This window comes from Boleophthalmus pectinirostris, unplaced genomic scaffold, assembly GCF_026225935.1.
Source record: "Boleophthalmus pectinirostris isolate CB_2022bp ecotype Guang Dong unplaced genomic scaffold, ASM2622593v1 HiC_scaffold_9, whole genome shotgun sequence".
In the NCBI taxonomy this organism is placed as follows: Eukaryota; Metazoa; Chordata; class Actinopteri; order Gobiiformes; family Gobiidae; genus Boleophthalmus; species Boleophthalmus pectinirostris.
This window is the reverse complement of record NW_026571541.1, coordinates 3320825-3342377: the sequence shown is the minus strand read 5'-3', so window position 1 is coordinate 3342377 and position 21553 is coordinate 3320825. Positions and strand designations below refer to the sequence as shown.

General features: G+C 39.2%; 2 protein-coding genes across 5 annotated transcripts in view; one reads left to right on the top strand and one right to left on the bottom strand.

Moving 5' to 3' along the window:
• Positions 1-149: 149 nt before the first annotated feature.
• Positions 150-11687, bottom strand: med17 (mediator complex subunit 17). The gene is made up of 13 exons (XM_020920485.2): positions 11559-11687; positions 8711-8945; positions 7876-8039; positions 7446-7665; positions 6496-6632; positions 5459-5540; positions 4953-5105; positions 3706-3836; positions 2109-2293; positions 1762-1899; positions 1012-1129; positions 757-916; positions 150-680 (listed from the first exon to the last, which is right to left on the bottom strand). The coding sequence occupies exons 2-13, from the start codon at positions 8931-8933 to the stop codon at positions 472-474; spliced, it is 1920 nt and encodes a 639-aa protein (XP_020776144.2). The 5' UTR covers positions 8934-8945; positions 11559-11687; the 3' UTR covers positions 150-471.
• A 5539-nt stretch (positions 11688-17226) lies between these two features.
• Positions 17227-21553, top strand: part of cep295 (centrosomal protein 295) — a 31321-nt gene continuing 26994 nt past the window's right edge. For all 4 annotated transcript variants that reach the window (XM_055166668.1, XM_055166670.1, XM_055166669.1 and 1 more), the window contains exons 1-3: positions 17227-17635; positions 19468-19668; positions 20689-20813. In XM_055166668.1, the coding sequence (XP_055022643.1) occupies positions 17534-17635; positions 19468-19668; positions 20689-20813 (428 nt within the window). In that variant the 5' untranslated portion in view covers positions 17227-17533. The remainder of the gene's footprint in view (positions 17636-19467; positions 19669-20688; positions 20814-21553) is intronic.

Sequence of the window (21553 nt, the reverse complement as noted above, 5' to 3'; positions counted from 1 at the left end):
TAGTGGAACAGCAGTGGAACTGTCACATGAGTTGATATCGTTCTATAGTTGGTTTGTCTTAAACTCAAACTAACATAAAGAGCAAAGAGTAAAGTAGATGTTGTGTGTGTGACTGTGCCCAGACTGAGTGAATGACAGCGCAGGGCCCATGAGTCCAAAGCTCTGTTTAATTTCACACTTCAGCTTTGACTTTGTTTTGACAGCAGCAGATGTGACGGAGCTGCACACACTTATGTGCACAACAACACTGGTTTAATGAAGACTGGACTGACTTCGGTCAGTTACCAACAGTACATACAGTATGAAGTAAAGTGGGAGCTCCTGCAGTGACTACTGTTGTATTTGTAGAAAAGTATTTTCAAGGACTTTCTCATAGACGTGTTGTTGACAATAGTGTAACTTCAGGCTGCACAGTCTCTCTACACTCAGGAACAGAGTCAGAAGAGGAAGTTCAGGAGCGCTGCACACAGTTCAGGGAGCAGGTGTGAGTGCAGCCATCAGCAGCTCCATCTTGTACACAAAGTTCCTGCCTTCCATCTTGCTCCAGTGCACCTCTCTGTACGGCCCTCTCAGGTGGCTCCACTTGGAGTCCAGCACCACCTCACTCTTCTGCAGCTCTTTGCTCTGGTTTCTGGGGAATTGAACCAGCACCTTACAGCCACTCTCTGGACCATTGCGCACTGTGAAGAGAAGTGCAAACACATGAAGATAGCTGATACTATACTCATGAGTGGACTGTGTGAAGGTGAGCCGTACCTGAGATTGCGTAGTCCCCATTGGGGGAGGCCACAGTCACTGCAGAGGCATTGCCCACGCTCTCGATGGGTCCCAGTCCAACATGGTTACTGAAGCTGAGCACGTGCCAGCCCATAACTTTGGCCAGCTGCTGCACGGCATGGACCTGATGCTGGGACATCTGCGCGCACACGCACACGCACACACGCACACACACACAGTATAAGCTTTAGCCTGTGCTTCACAGCTGCTCTGCCTGAGGAGAAGTGCTCTTACCTGGGACAGGAGGAAGTCCTGCAGCTCCTGCTCCTGGTGGGACAGGGTGACCACACGGCCGTCTCGGTGCACCACCCGGATCTGCTCCACCCCGATGTTGAGCTGCAGCTGGATGGACCTGCCCAGGCACAGCACACAGTTACATTTGGCTCAGAAAATAATAATGAAGGCCTTTTTTTTGGACACTAGGGGGCTTTTTATAATGTTATGCATTCACCATGTTCACTGTTTAGGTAAATATGATAGACACATGTACAACATTATAAATCATTATGTAAAGTATGTCACCCTGGGTAAACAAACTCACTAGCACCCCCTGCCCAAAGGAATGAAGCAGAGTCTGCCTGAGCCCATACAGTATACAACCTTATTTTGTGCTCACAGAATTCATTTGATTTGCCTTTGACTTTGTTTTGCAGTTCTCATCAGACATACAGCGTGTAGTTCAAAGTATTTCAAAGTCCAATTTCAAATGTACCAGAATATCCACAATGGTTACAGTGCAAAGATATCTTCCCTTCAGTTCATTAGTACTGTATTTTTTGGTTCATGTGAATAGGCCCAGTAATGACAAAACCCTGGGCAAACTACTAGATAAATCATTTTAAAATACTGATTCATGTATCAGATTATAACAGACCTATGTTTTCAGGCATACTATGTTTTCTAAGGTCATTTCTGTTTTATCACTTCTACCATGCTGTAACACCTCCACTCGCTTAAACGGGGCAGACTGAGCACAGGACATACTTGCAGATCTGCTCGTAGCCCTGAGAGGTGATGAGCACTTTGACGCTGGACTCGTACACGTCGTTGATGTTGGACCAGTGCGCCTGGATCTGAGGGTCTTCTATTCGGCTGGCCAGGCTGTCGATGGTCCGCGCAGTCCTGGGTGAAAACAGCAAACCTTTATTACATTTATTAGCAAACTCGGGAATTTTGGTGGAGGCAGTTTAAGGGTTCATATAACACATTATCTGATCTACGTAAATTTTTGTACCTGGATAAATAAAGCATCTCAGTGTAAGTTTGGAAAAGTGCAAAGACAAGTGAAGATACATGAGAAAAAAGTCAGAAGGTGGGAGTACTGGAGTGACCTGCTGCGGAGGAAGATGTGCTTGGCCTGCTTGATGATCTTCTCGAGCAGCCCCTGGCCCTGCTGCACGGAGGAGATCTGGGCTTTGGTGTAGGCTTGAGGACCAGCCAGCCGCAGACGCTTGTGTCCGAACGGAGCCGTGGCCGGGTGGGGCATGAGCACCGAGCTCAGCTGCTGCTTATGGAACTGCACGTGCACACACACACCACCAGAGGGCAGGGTTTAAAGCATATTAGCAATACTTCATTAAAGAAGGGGTGTTTTACTTCTATGGTCTATTAATTGTTAACACATCATATATTCAGATAACCATGTTACTGTATATTGTTTTGAAAAGGCAAAATTCACCAAAAAAAAAAAAAAGGATTAATATGTTCACTCCCTCTTCGGAGTGCTATCACAACACAATCAGCGTTCATCCCACTAATGGAACTACTTACATCATGAATCAGGTTTGTGAAGTTGCTGTGTACAGTTTAGTATCACGTTTTTGTATATTTATAGAGAATTGTCATGTGGGAGTAGGGCTGGGCGATATGGATCAAAAAATATATCTCAATATACTTTATATATCTCGATATATGTTCAAGAAAAAAAAATCATAAATAAAACAACTCAACACAAGCTCATCTTTGCATTAACTCTGTTAACCGTACAATAACCATGAGCTCATTTAGCAGAAGAAGTTCAGGATGTTCCTTATTTCAATAGATCCATGTTCCTATCCAGCGCATGGCTCATTTGCATAAACAGCACTTCTCACGCAGCTCAGCTCGTTTAGCTTCTTTTGGACTAAAGGACGCAACTCGGTGGAATATGAGGATGTGCTGCTGATGGTTTTGTCTGTAAATGGTGGAAAAGGTTCGTGGTGCTTGAAGCTTTTCACTGGCACCAACTTTTGGCGTTCAGGGCGATAGTGAGGAGTGAAGGAGACACAAGCGAACAAAATGAGGGAGGCGGAGGCGCGCGGAGGCGATGACAGAGAAGGTAAACAAGCGAAGCTGCGAAATCAAAATTTAATATAAGCATTATATCGATATATACGATATGTCAGAATTCATATCGAGTTTTAAAACTATCTCGATATATTTAAAATATCGATATATCGCCCACCCCTATGTGGGAGCATGGGTGACGTAGGCTTGTGAGTGAAGCATTACACAGAATCTTACAGCAAACTGTGAGGAGGGTTTCAGTAGGGCCCGGGAGAAATCGCTAAAACACTCAAACATACATGGATGACATCTAAAACCTGTTCAGGCGTGTGGGAATGTTATAACAAGGTAGAAATATATATTAAAAAAAAGATTTTGCAGAATACTCCCTCTTTAAATATTGTACATAGAAGATATTTCTTTATTATCTTAAAATAAACACTAAATCTACATAAGGACACCTGCACTGTGGCCGTTTTTCTGGTCGGTAGAAGTAGAAGGTCACAGTATAATCGGAAGAAATTAATTAAGCAGTAATAGAGAGCTAAAGGTGAAAAAGGACATTGGAAAATGTGCGTTTTACGATAAGCATTGGCCCCAAGCCCTTTTGACCCCACCCCTCAGTCCACCTCCACAGACATGTGTACAGTAATGGCCTCTGACCTCTCTGATCATCTGGTGCAGGTTATGTTCCAGGACATATAGGTGATCATCAGATTTGGGTTTCTCTGGAGCTGCTCTCTGGCTCTTCTTCTCCCCAGATGAGTGGCACAGTGAAATGGAGAGCTGCAGACCTGTCAGAGACAACACACAGGACATGAGAAACATCAACTATACCCATCTTATGTTTAGAATGTTAGAAAGTTGCTTCCTCGTCAAAAACATAACTGGAGTTGTGTTTTGGTTCATTTACATATGTTTAATTTGATCCCTGTGCAGTCTGAGGTGGAAGTGTTAGTAGTATTATGTCTGTACACTGTAGTAACATTTGAGCTGTAGCTAAATTATTAACATCTATCATAAATTGTAAATAGTGTTTAAATGTGCCATTTATTTATTGTTGGTCACATTTTTACAATATGGTTCGCTGGTATTATCTTGCTTTAGAAGAACTGTGCATGTGCTGCTCAGCCACCTGAACTCTACTGGAAGACGCCATTAGTTTAATGATTACTCAAATCATGTCTGTATTTATAATAATTATTAAATGATCTATTTATTACCTCCGCCAAGGAGGTTATGTTTTTGCCGGCGTTTGTCTGTTTGTTTGTCTGTTTGTTTGTTTGTTGTTTGTTTGTCTGTTAGCAACATAACTCAAAAAGTTATGGACCGATTTTGATGAAATTTTCAGGATTTGTTGGAAATGTGAAAAGGAAGAACTGATTTCATTTTGGTGGTGATCCGGAAGAAATCCTGGATTCTGGATCACTTTGAAATTTTAGTTAACATTGTGGTAAATGGGGCCAAAAATTTAGTTTCTCAATATCTGGGTTAATTATTGACCAAACCCCATGAAATTTGACTCAGGGATGGACAATGGGATCCTCTTTCATATTCCAAAGGCTGATCCGGATCTGATCCAGAAGACTGATTTTATCGCAATTTATATAAAAAATGAGGGTAGTCCTTGGCGGAGGTCTGCGCTCTCTCTCTGCTTTTCTAGTTGTTTTTTGTTTTGGTCTTTTAAAAAGTCTATCCATGAGAAAATAATCAATTACAGGTAATGAGGTAATTAAGCTTTTTTCCCCCAACATTCATCATCTGATTATGCTAGTAAGAAAGTAAACTTTATTTATAAAGCACTTTAGTAATTACTTTTAGTATCAATCAGAGACAGTGGATGCCTGTTTTTCTGATAAATCCTTAATGTGCTGTGACTCCAAAGGTGAGGGTGCAGTGGAGGTGCTCACCTGGGAAGGGCTGGGAGATGATCTGGTTCTTGACGACGATGTGAGGGATCTGAGACTTGATCTGCACGGCCTCTCTGGAGAGCTGAGCAAAGATCTCCTTACACAACAGCACGTTCTGAGCCGCCTCCAGCTTCACGTGCCACGGCTGAGCTCCTGAAGGACACCGCACAGCAGCACACAGGGACAGGAGACAAAGAGCATTTAAACATGGCAGACTTACACAATCGCAATATGCCAGCATTTAACAAATGCATCAGTGTACAGTTTAGGGAAAGTATCTGCTTTGTTAATTGAAAGTGCTAATGGACTTCAAAATTGCACAGCCTCAGAGAATGTTCCAAAGTATGGTTTTAACTTTCTATGTCCATAGCATCATGCAGGTAACATCTCCAGAAAGTGACATACTACTGCATGTAACAGAAAAAAGTGTGGTAGTAAACAATGTGTTGTCTTTCTGTCCACATTGGCATGGTTCCTGTCTTGGGGGGTTTACAGAGTGCTTTTACCTGCTTTGGTTTTGGGCTGCCTCCGGAACAGGCTGATGGTGCCCAGGTCCCCGATGTCAGGAGCTTGTTTCTGGATTGACACCTGAAAACATAGAAGAGGGATTAGTACCGTATTTTCCGGGCTATTGGGCACATTCTTAAGCCTCCAACCACATCAAAAAACGACTGCGCATGGCACAATCCAGAGCGCCCTAAACACGAATCCTCTTGGGTGTCCCAGCACGACTTCAGTAAACTACAAAGCCGCACCACCCGCTGCGCACGCAAACACACACGGAGCAGACAACGACCGCGCAGCAAAACACACCTACAGCCACACTCATCACTCCACGCCGATGAGGAACGAACCGAAAAAACGAGTGCAATGTGCCACTTCTAGACATAACTGAAGAACTGAGTCACTGTGAACACGCCGACAATCCAGCGATCCCAGACAGCACCCTCCCTACACGCCACAACTGAACAAAACCCAGAGTCACTGTGAACGCACCAAACAAAGTCCCACTCACCCATCACACTGTTGTGTTTATTTTAAAATCCGATGCGGCTTATTTGTGAAAAAAGTTTGAAAATAGACCATTTAATGACAGTACACCTTATAATCCAGAGCGTCTAATAGTGCGGAAAATACAGTAATAACACTATTAATACAAAACGGGAATTATAAAGGACTTTTTGGACACTCAAAGACACTTCACATTGAATCATTTACTCCACATTTGTTGGTGATAAGCTACTACTGTATCCACAGCTGCCCAGGGGTAGACTGACCTACAGCTACGCCATCAACCCCACCACCCACCATCAATCACTCACACACCACATTCATAGGTGTAAGTCAAGTGGGTAAGGTGTTTTGCCTAAAGACGGTATGCACTGGTCCAAGTGGGACCTTAGGGTTGAGACATGCACCTGAGAGCAAGTATGTGTGTGAATGTGTGTGAGTGTGTGTGAATGTGTGTGAATGTGTGTGAGTGTGTGTGAGTGTGTGTGAGTGTGTGTGTGAGTGTGTGTGTGAGTGTTCGACAGTGTCTGACCTTGATGTAGGCGGATCCCTCCAGGTCACTAGGGATCTGCACGTTCAGAGGGCAGTAGTCCTCTGGGACCTTCTTGTCCAGATCGATGTCTGTGTTTTTGATGACCTCAAACGTGCCGTGGTGTGGAAACAGGGAGCCTGCAGTGGCATAACATATTTTCAAGATTTTCACTTGAGCATTAAGTAGGAGTTGCTATAACAAGCTATAACATGAGACATGCTATCAGTTGTGTTCCCATGAAGCATAATATTACAGAATCTATAGTTCAAACTGAAACTCTCCCCCCTCCTCTCCTGTTGTCACCTTCCCTTTTACTATAAATAAACTATATTGAAAAAAAACAAAACAATATCTTGAGAAAATGGTGCCATTATTCAATGATGATGACATCATCAAATTCCAGAATATAAATACAAAATTGTAGAGAAAATTATTTAGTTTACTTTATTGAAGGCAGATAGTATACACTGCGAGTCAAACGTTTCATTCGATGAATGTTTTCATTATGCTTACTACTTTCTACATTTTAGATACACAGCAAACGGAAGACATCAAATATATGACGCAAGATATACGGAATTATGTAGCACACAAAAAAGTGAAATAACTCAACTAAATATTTTTTATATTTTAAATTCATATCTTCAGAGACTCCACCCTTTGCTTTGTCAACAGTGCTGCAAACCCTTGTCCTTCTCTCACTGAGCTTCACGATGAAGTCTCCTGAAATGGTTTTCATTTCACAACTGGGCCACATCAGGGTCTTTTCTTTAATTTGATTTAATCTAAAACATGTTTGGAGTTATTCTGAGTTTATTTTTTGTTTACTACATTCCATATAATTCATTGATAATTTTGATGTCCTCAGTGGGAATCGACAGTGTAAATGATAAAAAATAAAGCAGAAACACTTTTGACTGGTCATGTAGATGACCGTGCATGAGGGTAACCTGCGCTGCGGTAGCTGAGGTCTCCCAGGATCTTGTCTCCCACTTTGCGGAGCTTCCACTGGGAGCGCAGGCGCAGCAGCTCAGAGTTGAAGTCTCTCTGACGTCGATTCTCCATGTTCTCTGCCACAGACTTACTGAGCTTCTCTGCCCCTCTGAGGAGCACCGCTGCAGCCGTGCTCAGAGAGCGCTTCTTACTGATCAGCTGCAGCACCTGCGGGCTCTGGACACACACAACTGTTAGTGGAGATCTGAGGGAACAGTTTTTCTAAATTCTTTAATGTTATGTCATATATTCACATCATGTCATATTTTTATATAAATATGGTTAGTGTGCATGTGTATGTGTGTGTCTGTGTGTGTGTGTGTGTGTGTGTGTGTGTGTGTGTGTGTGTGTGTGTGTGTGTGTGTGTGTGTCTGTCTGTGTGTAGACCTTGCTGGCAGAGGGGTCTTGGGACACTGGGTCTAGGGCCATGTACTTCTTCTCTTTGAGTACGCTCAGAACGTCGTAGAGCACACACATCTCTGTCAGCGCACCGCGCAGGTTATTCCTCACAGAGTCCCAGGGCCATAGGGAGGGCTGGAACTTCACTGGACCTGAGGGACCAACAGGCCTGTTAGATCACACATTTTGAAATGCGATATAGTGCTGTAAATATGGACAATAAACTGGAACTGGGAATCATAGTGTCCCTCACAATCTGATACTATACACGATACATAGCTCACGATGTGATATTATCACGACATGCTATAAATCGATATATTTAACATGATATGCTGTGATCTATTGCTGTTTTTTAAGAACCAAATACATTTCAGCAACAATATTTCTTTGTTGAACCATTGCCTCTGCAAAGCTAATTTGAAATAGTAAGGCTGGCAATCACTGGATCCCTCAGGATTAGATACCAGTACATGTGCAAGGGTAATATAAAATCTATTTTAATCATCAAAACAGTGAATATGTCAAGTGTATTGCATAAACAAGTTTCCTTCCACTAAATAAGGAACAAAATTGCTAAAAGATACAAAAAAATATATTGATACAGCAGCTCACAATAAAGATACTGTATTACCAAATAGAGTTTACACTGTATATTGATATTTCTATATTTTCACACATACCTATCGAGTAGCCTTACTTCTGATTATCACCCAGAATGGACACGATTTTTTTTTTTCCATGATTGAGCACCCCTCGCTAGATGCATGATTCTGACACACCATTTTCTGAACCCTGTATTGACACGGTGAGGAGACAGTACCTTCCTCCTCGTCTGACTCGTGTTTGGTCCACTCGCGCTCCCTGGGCTCTCCCTCCACTTCGTCCTCAGAGCCAGAGCCCTGGGTGAAGTCTATGCGTTGGGCCAGTCGGGACAGGTTCTGGGACATGGACAGAGGTGGGACTGTCCCATCCAGAGCCACCTCCTGCACCTGCTTCTCACAGGACGACTCGATGCTCACGCGCACCGCTGGACCTCCGGACATCCTGACCGCTCCCTGGACACACACAGCAGACAAGGGAAAGAGACACTGTAGGTGAATAGAGATTTTTAATAGATAATGTACTTGGTTATTTCGTTCATTTGTCTGCAAACAGAGGTGGGTAGTACACACTTACATTTACATACTAGAAAACATTCTTAACCAAATTTTACTTTTCAGATATTTTCTATCAGCATATTTTTACTCCTACTTGAATAATATATTGTACAGTGTAACAGTACTCTTACTTGAGTAAACATTGTGGTTCCTCTTCCCACTGTGAGTAATTGTGCAAGCGACAGAAGTTTTATGTTGACAATATGAAATGATTTGAACATTTGTGTTTCCTGCACCACTTCTTCAGATATGATTTAGTTTGTAAATGATCTTACAGGGAGAAGTACATTTGTCATTGAGCAAAATATTGACAAAGTTCATAATAACATAATAACATTATTATTAGTTTGTAGGACCAAAAATGGGAGAAAAAAATCCTACATTCTTAATTCTCATTTTGCTTTATTTTATACAGTCATAAACTATAAATTTATGTGCCTTCTCTATCATTGTAATTAGATTGTTTGACCATAATACTGTACAATACAGAAAAAAAGGAAGAAAGAAACTGGGTTAAAATTATATTTAGTATGCATAGTACGTAATTTATTTTACTAAATGTAAATATTTACAAAATTTCATCATCAATGTACAGAAGTTTTAGAATTTTTTAAACTATATCATGAACTTGGGTGGGTAAATTGAATTTTTTCTTCTTCCCACTCCTTTTCGAGAAATGTACTTTTCTGTTGTTTACAATGTATATGTAGTATGTATAAGATTATTGTTTCTTTCTTGGCACAAAGTCGAAATTAAAACGAATAAAAAATAAATGAATAAATAAATAAATAAATAAAATAAGCACGTGTCTTTCAAGAACAAAACAAATATATAAATTACATTATTATTATGGCTATTATTATTAAAAGCTTTTCAAAATGCACTTGATAAACATAAGCTAAATAAGACAGTAGTCATTATCTTTGAACTATATATTTTTGAACCTTTTCAAGGCCAAAAATGAAGCGCTTTCATAACGTCACATATACATCTGTACTTTAATAACGTCACATATAGCTCTGTACTTTAATAACGTCACATATAGATCTGTACTTTAATAACGTCACATATAGATCTGTACTTTAATAATAACGTCACATATAGATCTGTACTTTAATAACGTCACATATAGATCTGTACTTTAATAACGTCACATATAGATCTGTACTTTAATAACGTCACATATAGATCTGTACTTTAATAACGTCACATATAGATCTGTACTTTAATAACGTCACATATAGATCTGTACTTTAATAACGTCACATATAGATCACTTTAATATAGATCTGTACTTTAATAACGTCACATATAGATCTGTACTTTAATAACGTCACATATAGATCCGTGTACTTTAATAACGTCACATATAGATCTGTACTTTAATAACGTCACATATAGATCTGTACTTTAATAACGTCACATATAGATCTGTACTTTAATAATGTCACATATAGACGTGTACTTTAATAACGTCACATATAGATCTGTACTTTAATAACGTCACATATAGATCTGTACTTTAATAACGTCACATATAGATCTGTACTTTAATAACGTCACATATAGATCTGTACTTTAATAACGTCACATGTCACACATATAGATCTGTACTTTAATAACGTCACATATAGATCTCTTTAAGTACTTTAATAACGTCACATATAGATCTGTACTTTAATAACGTCACATATAGATCTGTACTTTAATAACGTCACATATAGATCTGTACTTTAATAACGTCACATATAGATCTCTGTACTTTAATAAACGTCACATATAGATCTGTACTTTAATAACGTCACATATAGATCTGTACTTTAATAACGTCACATATAGACGTGTACTTTAATAACGTCACATATAGATCTGTACTTTAATAACGTCACATATAGATCTGTACTTTAATAACGTCACATATAGATCTGTACTTTAATAACGTCACATATAGATCTGTACTTTAATAACGTCACATATAGATCTGTACTTTAATAACGTCACATATAGATAACGTCACATATAGATCTGTACTTTAATAACGTCACATATAGATCTGTACTTTAATAACGTCACATATAGATCTGTACTTTAATAACGTCACATATACGTCACATATAGATCTGTACTTTAATAATGTCACATATAGACGTGTACTTTAATAACGTCACATATAGATCTGTACTTTAATAACGTCACATATAGATCTGTACTTTAATAACGTCACATATAGATCTGTACTTTAATAACGTCACATATAGATCTGTACTTTAATAACGTCACATATAGATCTGTACTTTAATAATGTCACATATAGATCTGTACTTTAATAACGTCACATATAGATCTGTACTTTAATAACGTCACATATAGATCTGTACTTTAATAATGTCACATATCAGGCTTGGATCATTGTCTGATGCTAATGCTAACCAGATTTGTTTAGCTCAGCTCGCTGTTCCGGCCTTAAATGTACTCTTAACCCACACTAATGCATCTGTGATGATTCCTCACCTGGTACACCCACGCAGTGTCTAAAGTTGAAAAAGTGACTGATAGAAAAGTGAGAAATGAGGCCAAAATCCGCACCGCCAAATCTGTGTCCAAAACATGCACGGTGTTTTTACTGGGAGCGGATGCCTGAGTCACGTGCACGGCGCCACCTCGCGGACCGGAGTACGCTAGAACATTTTCTCAAAAGATTATATTTTATATTACGCTATTTTATTTTTTATGTGATGTTATTTATCTATTAAATGTAAGCATTTATAATGGTACATAATTATACGTATTATGGCTGTGAATTTATGCCCTGTCATGGTCTCACAATAATAAAAATAGACAAAATTACTTCCCAAACGCCAAATTATTTTAATTGATTTTTAAAAATAATTATTATTTTTGTATTTAGTGCCTATTTTATATTTTATTTTTTAAAATTAAGCTCTGTTATTTTATTTTATTTTTTTCCATGTGTGAAATGCCAGCTATTTGGTTTATTTTGTATTATATTGACTCTTCCACGGCCTACATCACAGTGATGTCACCATCATGTGTTGTTTATCTGGTAAGACCAGTTTGTCATTTTCATCAACTAGCTTAAGCCTAGAGGGCACCATGGATCCTGCTTTCTAGTCTGTGCAGGTTTTCAGTTCAAATCCCAGATGTTCCAACCCAACACACTGTCCAACCGTTCTCAATAAATTATAATTCGTACCTGATTTCAATCAGTCAATTGTTGGCTACATGTGAGCTCTAAAGCTCACAGGTTTTCATTTCCAATCCCACACTTTCCAACTCAACAAACCATGCTTTCACTTCCCAACAACTGACTCCTCCTGATATGACTCAGTCAATGGTCGTTTCTCCAGGTTGGTAAGTGATTCACTGTCAGATGTTGCCCGCCTGTAGAGGTAACTCTACAGGCGTGTATTTGATCTCCCCTCCTGTATATCTCAAACACTGATGATACTGTTCTACTGTCTCTGCTTTCTGCTCCATCTTTGTGTCTTTGTGTGTGTGTGGCTCTTCTCTGCATCAGTTCACGTCATCCTGTGAGAGCTCCTGTTTAGAGCTCAACATAAACAAAACAGAACATGATTGTGGCATTTTCAAACAAGCAGAAACAATTCCCACCAACAGAAAGAAAGAAAACATAGGTGGACTTTATTTTCTCATTTCCTTTATTTTATTTCACTTTTCCCCCCCACATCATCCATGAAAAGAAAACCTCTGTTGTGGGTTGAAAATAAGAGTAATTCATCAGCAAGCAGAATAAAAATAAACTAATAAATACAAATTAATTTATGTCTGTGAATAGGAAACTGCAGAGAAGGTTTAAATGAAAAAACAAAAGTAAAATAAAAGTAAAAACAAGAAAGAATAATATATATATAATATAAGGACAAACTTCATCTAAAATCTCTTTGTAATAAAAAAGGAATAAAAAATACAAAAGGCAACCCTAAAAATGATGTTAATATTTGCCACTACACAGAGCTCATCTCTACAGTCTGGAGTCTCTGAAGCCTGATCTCCAGCTTTTTGAGTCTGACTTTAGATTCACATGATCCGGCCTCAGCAGCTCTGTCTCCTTTAGTGTGTTCAAGACGGTGCACCTTCACATGAGTAGGTTTTCTCAAAGTCCTTCCACACTGGTCAGAGCTGCAGCTTTTCTCTTTAGTCTGGAACAAGTGAATTCTCATGTGTTTATTGAGACTGAACGATGCAGTGACAGCTTTCCCACACTGCTCACACTTGTATGGCCTCTCTCCAGTGTGAACTCTCATATGTGCTTTGGGTGCACCAAGCTGTTTAAAATCCTTCCCACACTGGTCACATTCATATGGTCTCTCTCCAGTGTGGACTCTCATATGTTTTACAAGGCTGCTTGACAATGAAAATGTCTTGTCACAAACATCACATCTGTAGGGTTTCTCTCCTGTGTGGATTCTCATATGTGTTTTGAGTGCACCAGACTGTTTAAATTCATTCTCACACTGGTCACATTCAAATGGCCTCTCTCCAGTGTGGACAGTCATATGTGATACAAGGTTGCTCGACTGTGAAAATGTCTTTTCACAAACATCACAGCTGTATGGTTTCTCTCCTGTGTGGATTGTCATATGTATTACAAGGCTGCTTGACACTGAAAATGTCTTGTCACAAACATCACATCTGTGTGATTTATCTCCTGTGTGGATTCTCATATGTTTTTTGAGTGCAACAAGATGGTTAAAATCCTTCCTACACTGGTCACATTCATATGGTCTCTCTCCAGTGTGGACTCTCATATGTGATACAAGGCTGTCTGACACTGAAAATGCCTTGTCAGAAACGTCACATCTGAATGGTTTCTCTCCTGTGTGGACTCTCATATGTCTTTCGAGTGCAGTAGACCCTTTAAATTACTTCCCACACTGGTCACAGCTGTATGTTTTTTTTTTCCTCTGTGAGTTCTGCAGTGTCTTTTCAGTTTAGAAGCATTTGGCCATGCTTTTCCACACTGGTCACATGTAAAGTCCATTCTGTAGCTCTGCATTAGAACAAAGAAAAGAAAATGTCAAGTAAAAATCACTAAATACACATAAGATAACAAATACTGATGTCTATGTAATAATGTTTCAATGTGTGTTTTACAAGCAGGTTACATAAAGTTGCATGAATCAAGGAAGGTTGTATTTTCTTTTAAAGGCATACTTTTTTCTGACTACCAAAAGCAAAAGAATATCAAATTAAAGCCACAAGTGACATTGAACAGCTCTCGCCCGGTGAGAACGCCCCTTCCATGCGACTGCCCTGGCACGCTATTGTTCCTTCCGGAGAGCCACCCAGGCCAACAAATTCTCCGCCAGAAAAATTACATAGTGCACCTTTAAATATTTTTTAGGAGTGTTTGTGCCCCTGTTGGCCAACCATGAAAAATGCCTCATGTCAGTTATTTGTTTTTGCTTTTATTTGTTCATAGAATGTAATTCACAAATTTGGTACAAATCTGATAATGTTGACATTTCATGTCTATGCTATTCCCCATGTCCGTAATGAGAATCAGCGGGAAAACCCTTTATGAAACTAAATTAGTTTTTCTCTCTCTCTCTGTACATACACACACACACATATATATTTTAATGGCAGGTTAGGCAGTGCCATCACTTGTTTCAGAAAATTCCTCACAGGTGACTTGTGGGTGTTTACTGACCTGAGTTCATATTCCTTTATCTTCATTTGGTCTCGTTACATTCACATTTCCTTTTGTTATGATATAAAATGCTGATTTTCTAACTCAATACATCACAGTGCGTGACGCGGCCGACTAAAGGCCAACGAGAACGACCCCCCTCTCCTGGGCACAGCAGTTACCCGTGTGCCGCCCAGAGGGAGGAGGGGGACGTTACTGCAGAGACAATGGGACGGTCGTGCTGGGACTTTCAAGCCAAGGGGATGTTTGAGCTGAATAGAAATAGAAATGAATAGGACCTTAACAAATTTCATCTGGAAAAACAAACACCATCACCTAAAGAAATCTGTCCTAACGAACTCTAAATGTGAAGGAGGCATAGAGATGTTGGACTTTGAAAATTTTAATTAGACTTTCAAAATCAAATGACTACAGGAATGCTTAAAAAAACAACAACAACAACAACAAAAAGAAACAGAATCCCTATGGTACTATTCATCTATTTATTTCATGCCCAGTTAGCTCCACCTACTGGAAAGAATGTGAAGTTTTTCTTTCCCAGAATGTACATGTCCCAAAAACCCCAAAGAAGAAAATATCATTACTCTCTATACACATCAAAATGCAAAAATTGATAAACTAATGAATTCACTTATTCTTCTTGGCAAATACCATATCCATAGAGCAAAATTCTCAAAAACAAAACCATATTTTCCATTACTGCTAATTGAAATAAATCATTATTTTCAATCTATTCACCACTTATCCTGTAAAAAAGCTATTTCAATAACCAACCTATACAAAGACTTCATACACAGTTCGATGTCCTCCACCTCCCCCAAATCAGTTTCATTTAGGTTCCTTTACGATTTTTTATTTTTTTTGGTCACAGGTATTTTGACATTAATTCACAGTCATATTTAACATTCACAGACCGAAAAGGTGTAGGCTGAAGCTTAATCTTATTCTGCCCTTTACCCTTTATTCCTTTGTCAGAGCTTCATCTTAACACCAGTTCATCTTCATAAATACAGCAAGAGGAAACAAACAAATCAGAAACAGAACAACAAAGTTCTACAACTTAAACTAAGTCTCATATTTCATGTATCTGTCCAGAGTTAAACATTTAAACTTCTATATAAAGTGAAAGAGTTTGGTGCACAGTTTTAGATTTTCTGTACATTTGTCCCACAGCTCCAGCCCTTTAACAGATATACAAAATTTCATAATGTTTGTTCTAATTTTCTTTTTGATAAACATGGTCGTGCCTCTGAGCTTGTATTGGCTCTTTTGGATTTTGAACATGTTCTGCAATGATTTTGACAGGGGATTATTGTTTACTTTGACCATGATTTTTAGAGTATAAAGGTCGACTAAATCATAAAATTTCAGAGTTTAAAGGTTTATAAATAAGGCCTTGGTTGGTTCATTATAAGATGATAATGTGATTGCTCTTATTGCCTTTGTTTGCAGGTAAAGACTGGATTTGTATTAGTCTGATATGTATTGCCCCAAATCTCAATACTGTAGGTCAGGGGTGTCAAACTCATTTTGTTCCGGGGGCCGCATCCAACCTACTTTGATCCCAAAGGGGCCGGATCAGAAAACTCATGTCATATAAACCCCAAAAATAACAATAAGTTCAAATATTTGTGCAGAGAAACACAAATCTATAACAGAAATCTTTTTTAACTGATGAACTCTTTCTTATTATAATATTATAATATTATGAACAACCTGAAACTTTAAGAAAAATTCAATTTCAACACAATGTTTTAACATGAACTTGTTTGCAAACAGGAATAAGTCAGTTTTTCTTGTAAAATCCTGCACTCGGCTCCACTTTTGTCATGTTGGACATTTTTCTGATGAGGGTGTCATGGTCAACAGTCAAAACGATCGTCCTTTAAGAGCGTTTGGAAAGAGACAAGTCTTCATTTGTGCTGCTCTGGTGGGAGAGGGGCCACGTACAGAGACACTGGAGACGCTGCTGTGATAAACACCACAGAAAATTAACAAGATTTTAATAGAAAATATAATTACAATATTTTAGTAGAAAATCACCCAAGGGCCACATTAAAGGTCTTGGAGGGCCGGATCTGGCCCCTGGGCCTTATGTTTGACACCTGTGATCTATAGTGACTTCAGGACACAAAGCTCCTTTTTTTGCCTCCATTTAAGCCCCTCCCCGAGAAAACGCCACCATTTTTTTTACAAACAAATTTTCTTTTATAAAAAATAAATATGAAAAAATATAAAATAAATAAAAATGCAATAAAATATTTTAAGTTGGATATAATTTTACAGTAAAAATAAAAACAAAAATGTATGAAAAAGCACAGGGAGATGTCTTTGCTATCTTTTTTGCCACTTATTTAAAATGTATTATTACCATTTATATTTTTAAGTCAAAAATCTAAATCAATAAAGTTTGTCTAAGTCTATGTGTCTTCCACTCCTTACCAGCAGGTGGCGGTATACAAACATCTATACGAAAAACAGGAGACGCGCAGAATTGCAGTTCTTGTAGCAGTGGATGACAAATGAAGCCATTATGAACATGGATCTATGCTTAAAACCTCTTTATGTATGACCCTACCGCTGGCTTTGCTCCAGACCCTCTACCAGGGCACGGTACTCTGCTCATCCGCCTGCTATTAGGGTCAGACTGCGCCTAAAAGTGTCTAAAAGTGTGCGTCAAAGCGCCGAGGAGGAGGCGGGCGTGATGGCGCGGGAGCTTCAAACAACAACGCACAGAGAAGGGGCTAGTTAAGATTTAGGTGCTTGTCGTGTTAGGTAAAAGCCCAACGAGATGAAAAGAAAAGAGGTGAAAGTCGTTCAACTCAGCCCCAACGAGGAGGCGCAGCTGATCCGAGAGGAGCTGGCGAGGAGGAGGATACTGCGCATTCAACAGGTTGGTGGATCACGAAATAACAGAATGATGCTGGATTTGAGAGGACTCACCATTCTGCAATCGTGTCATACTGCTAAAAAACTAAATCTAAATCATGGAACAGATAAATAAGGAATAGTGGCTCTGCGCTGCTCCTGTCATCAGCTGACAACACTACATTCTGCTCTCTGAACACTGTACATTACTTTCATACTGTTAGGATAAATAACTAAGCTTAGGTGGTGTATATAACTACTGCTATGATGTAACTGATGTGCTGCTATAGTTATTCATCATCATCATCTTTATTCTGGACTCATGGTCCATTTAAAAAACAGACAAGGACAGTGACAATACAAAACAATAAACATTCATGTTTTTAAAAGACAGCCACACCAGTGTCTCCATATGTTGGACTGATACCTTATTGCACCGAATATCAAATTTGTGAGTGACATTATTATTTCATTGTATTAATTCATTGATTTGTTCAGTCTGCAGATAAAACTGTACATTGTAAGCTGCCCTAAGAATTTTAAAGTGTTCACTCGAGCAGTAACAAACATTTCAGTTGCACTCGTCCATCGTGGTCTCCTCAAAAGCTCCCGTAAAGCATCATTGTAGGCCACCTGCAGTCTTTGCAAACTGGCTTCTTTATAATTAGTCCAGAGGTGAGCTGTGTACAACGGTGTACAGTAACAACTTTACATCATTTGTACAAGAACCAAACTTACGCATAAGGGTATTTGCTTGAGCATAGAGCATCCTACGCTGTCTGTACATATCATCATCATGTTGATGTACTGCTATATTTTATTATTGCACTATTATAATTCACTACACAATGACCCAGAAAACAAGGACTAGATTGCAGATGAGGGGTGCAGAGATAGGTTCAGTTCATGTACAAGATATTCTATTTCTATCTATATGTCTACTCAATTAACTAAATAGGGCAAGGACTTATTGATAGGGATATACTGACTCACGACTCATCACCCTGATCAGACCAGCAAGACGCTCCCGTAAGGGGAGTGAGATGAATCCGGGGGATCCTGTCACAATCGGATAAGATTGTGCAATGTGCCAAGAGGCCTGGCTGGACCAACGAAGAGGCACTAAGTCTAAACCACGGTCGCCTCCCACTATAGTTTGTGTATAAAAATCATTGTATAGGCGTAAATATTCAATTTTTGCATGGGAATGTCAGCACAGACTCCTTGTACAAGTATGACTTTGGAATAAGTAAATTATCTGGACTTTATTTTATATTTCAAGTGTAATTTTTTATCTAAGCAGAAACTAACAAACACACAAGGAAAAGGTATTTTCCTCAACAATAACAAGCTCACAAAAGACTCAATTCTGTAATCTGCACATGATCCTTAACGGAGGGAATAAGTCCCAACCAACCAGTTTTCATAACATGACATATTCTTACTTCTTTCATTTCCAGTTCACACAAATATGATGGAAGTTACCACACCTGGGTATACTCTTTATATGCTTGATTTTAAACCAGTGTCCCCGGGAACGCTAATGTGACATGGGGTATTAGCAGGCAGAGATTGTGTGTATCTGTAGTGAGTCATAGAAGTTACTTAGTCAACTCTCCTACAGCTCAACTCTTATCGTAGTACAGAAAAATAAATGTTTACACGTGTACAAACAGAAAGTCTCTGTGTTAAATACTGACCCCCAAAATTGTTCCATTTATGATACGTAGAACGTTAAGTTAATGTAGTATTTATCAAGACAGGTCTAATGGTCATACTATTGTAATTTAAATCATGTAAATGCATATACTTTTTTATCAGTATCACCCACCCTCATTTGCTGTTGTCTTTGTGCAGGTCCGGGAGCAGCAGAGACTCATCGCCCGCGGTGTCCGACAGAACGTGGAGCAGAGGAGGCAGGAGGAGCTGGCTCTTCTAGAGGAGGAGCTCCGAGCTCAGTGGGAGCAGCAGCAGAGGGAGCGTGTGCACCGGCTCCACACGCTCTACCAGGAGAACCTCAACCTGCTGGGCCAGGGACACCGCAACGCCAAGGAAAATGTACGAAGCCAATGTTCTGTATGGAGTCTTTTATATTAGCAGCATTTAAGTGCTTGTGTATGTTGTGAGACTGTTTTCTAGCAGTGCCACTGCTGTTATTGGGAGTGGATTTAAAGTGGATTTAGCCAACAGCATTTGATCCTGATTTCCAAGAATCATCAACCATTGTGTAACACGTTGTACATTATTTGCCTGGGACCCAGAATACACACTTCTTGAGTACTTGTGATCTGAGTCTGGTCTCCGGCGAATCTCCTAGAGTTCAGATGAGCGTGACTGACTAGTGGATTAGCCAATCAGGGACAGGCATGGTCCATCCATATGAAAACAAATAAGCAACTTAGCTTCCCCACAGAGGACAGAAAAGCAGTACATACTACTCCATCTTCAAAAATTTGAATATCATGAAAAAGTTCAATATTTTTTGTCTCTCATTTCAGAAAGTCAAACCCATATATTATATAGACTCATGACACATAGAGTTAAATATTGTATAGAGTTTATATTTTTATGATTATAGCTAATAGACATAGAAAAAAAAATATTTTAAACAGAAATGTCAGGCTTCTGGAAAGTCTGTTAATTTCTATGCAATTTTCCATGCATTCACAATACTTTTGAGCCTGGCTCGTGTTGCATTGTAGTCGAGTGGTGACCAGACTGATATCCCTTTTATTAGGGAATAAGAGAATAACTAAATAACTGGACAACAACAGAATAATCACTAACGTGATTGGGTCAACTGTACAGTGGTCATAGTGTACGCCCAGGCTAGAACACTGTATCATTATCGTGTAACAAACACACACATACAAAGGGATATTGTTCTGGACGTGCCAGGCAAAATACTCTGTTTAGGTTTTCACTTTAGCTTTATCATGTAGCAGATTGATTAATTCCTAGTTTGTTTATTTCCAGCAGAGATACACATATTGTATCATATCTCATTATACACATTTCCAATATTTTCTCAAAAAAGTAATGAGTTTTTAGCCCCTTTTCATCTGTGTTTGTTTGAAGGAAACAGACGTGGGTGCCTTACTGCAGCAGAAGCTTGAGAATGACAGTAAAGCCGAGGAGCGCTATCGCAAAGCTCTGAAGGAACTGCAGCTCCAGAGACTCAAGAACCAGGAGAACCAGAGCCGGTAAGCAGCACGCTTCTTCAAACCCTTACACATGTTTGTACTAGAGCCCGACTGATATGGATTTTGCTGTGGCCGATATGAAACCGATATAATGGTAGTTGGAGCTGCCGATAGCCGATATAATCACCGATATATATTTAGTGATGTAAAAATTCACTGTAAATGTTGAATTGTTTAAAAAATTTAGGTTTGGCTCTGGTGGATTTTAATTGGGTTTATTTAGGCAACATTTATTGTTATTCTGCCTCTTTACATCATATTTACAGACAGTAGGTTGGCTTAATGGCATTTTTGCATCACATTCTAGACACTAGTGATGGGTATTCCAGTTCTTTTTAGAGAACCGGCTCTTTTGGCTCGGCTCACTAAAAGCTGCTGGTTCTTTTGGCTCCCAAGTGGCTCTTCAGATTGTTTTGTTGCAAGCAGGACTAAAGCACGTCTAAAGCAGGACTGAATCAGGACTGAACCAGGTCTAAACCAGGACTGAAAAAGGACTAAACTGGGACTTATTTATTTTATGCTAAACTAGGGATGGGCATTCGATGAAATTTTCTTAATCGATCGTCGGAAGAATTAACGATCGATTAATCATTAACGTTTTTATATTAAAATGATCATCATTATTATTACTATCTGCACTACTAATCTGCATAAATAAATTCAACTTTACGACATATAAACCGTAACCACTCTAGAGCCACATCAATCCGTTTGACATTATAATGTGTTTAATTCAGTTT